Genomic DNA, 1,387 nt, shown 5'->3' on the forward strand with positions numbered 1-1,387 from the left:
CCGGCGCCCGCCGCCCCCACCCCCGCCGAAGAGCAAGAGGCCGCCGCCGCCATCTTCCCGGCCGCAGCCACCGCCGCCCAGGACAGGAGGCCCCGAGGGAGCCGCTCAGTGACAGTCCCTCGAGCCGCCGCCACCGCCAGCCACCATCCGGGTCCGGGGAGAGGGGGAAAGGGAGAGCGCCGGCGTGCGCCGGAAGTGACGCAATCGCGCCGGAGACGGAACTGACAGCGCGTGGCGCAGGAGAAGGAGAAGGGGGGTAACTACGAGCCGGGGCTCGGGAGGGCGTCCGGAGCCCCGCCCCCTGGTCACGTGTGCCGCGCCGGGGGTGTGGCAGTGCAAAGCTGCTCAGCTGAGTGGCGCGGGTCGTTGGTTCCGTGCCACTTGCGCGTGGGGGATACAGTACATGCCCCCCGGGCCTCTGCAGGCAGGCTGGACCCGCTCTGGGCAGAAGCTGCCTGCGCGGCCCACATCCACCCCTTTGCTCGTGCCTTGGGAAGTAGGGAGCAGCAGGCTGGGAGGGGCAGTAGTGGAGAAAACCACGATCCCTGCTAGCAGGGGATCTCGGGGCACTAGCAGGCCTGGAGGGAAGGGTTGCTAGCCCTCCAGGGTTGCCCTGGGGTTTTCAGGAATGAGATACAAGTCTCCAGGAGACGGCTGGCAGTCCCGCGGGAGATTGATGATAGGGCATTCATTAAAATAAATATAACGTTGAATCTAATTTGTATAGTAGTCCAGTGGGTTTTTAAAATGCAATGGTCGTGAGCTTTTGCCTCCTGACCTAGTGACTCATGAATGGCATTGTCATGTGATGAAACCTCCCAGAATAGATTCAGAGTTGGAGGCCCTACTGGAGGGGCTGTGGGTCAGGAGTGAGGGGGACTGCAGGTTGGGAGTGAGGGGCACCGGCAGGGCTGGTCAGGGCTGCAGGTCATGAGTAGAGACAACCCTAGCAGGGTGCAGGGCCCGGATGCAAAGAAGCTGGCTGGGGTTGGGGGCAGAGGCAGCAGTCACCAGCACTAGGCGGATGCTGCAGGAGGGGCTGCAGCTGCTCTAACCAGCTCCACAGGATCACCCAAAGCATAGAGCCTGGGGTGGTTGCCCCAGTTTGCCCCCCCCCGGCCTCCCCCCAGGGGTAGCCCTAGTCATAAGTGAGAGGAACCGGCAGGGCTGGGGGACTGCTGTGGCTTGGGAGTGAGGGGCAAGAGTATGGACAGGGGCAGTGCACCTGCCTACAACGGCTGCTCGGGACCACAAAGCAGCAGGGAGGTGGAGGACAGCCACAGCTGGAACCACTCCTAGGGAGTGAAGGGGGAGCTCTGATTTTCCATGATAAAAAATTAACAAAATCAAACCTCAATAGGCATTTAGAATTTATTTTATTACAATT

At 61.7% G+C, this 1,387-nt stretch overlaps 1 protein-coding gene across 1 annotated transcript in view; it reads right to left on the bottom strand.

Annotated features, from left to right (window-relative positions):
* BIRC6 (baculoviral IAP repeat containing 6) overlaps nt 1-1,081 on the bottom strand; it is a 414,467-nt gene extending 413,386 nt beyond the window's left edge. The window contains exons 1-2 of the mRNA XM_019526709.1: nt 1,073-1,081; nt 1-221 (exon numbers count right to left, since the gene is read on the bottom strand). The exon at nt 1-221 is cut by the window's left edge and continues 200 nt beyond it. Of these exons, the coding sequence (XP_019382254.1) occupies nt 1-221; nt 1,073-1,081 (230 nt within the window). The remainder of the gene's footprint in view (nt 222-1,072) is intronic.
* Nucleotides 1,082-1,387: the final 306 nt, after the last annotated feature.

Source organism: Gavialis gangeticus, unplaced genomic scaffold (genome assembly GCF_001723915.1).
Source record: "Gavialis gangeticus isolate Ggan-Ray unplaced genomic scaffold, GavGan_comp1, whole genome shotgun sequence".
Taxonomy (NCBI): domain Eukaryota; kingdom Metazoa; phylum Chordata; order Crocodylia; family Gavialidae; genus Gavialis; species Gavialis gangeticus.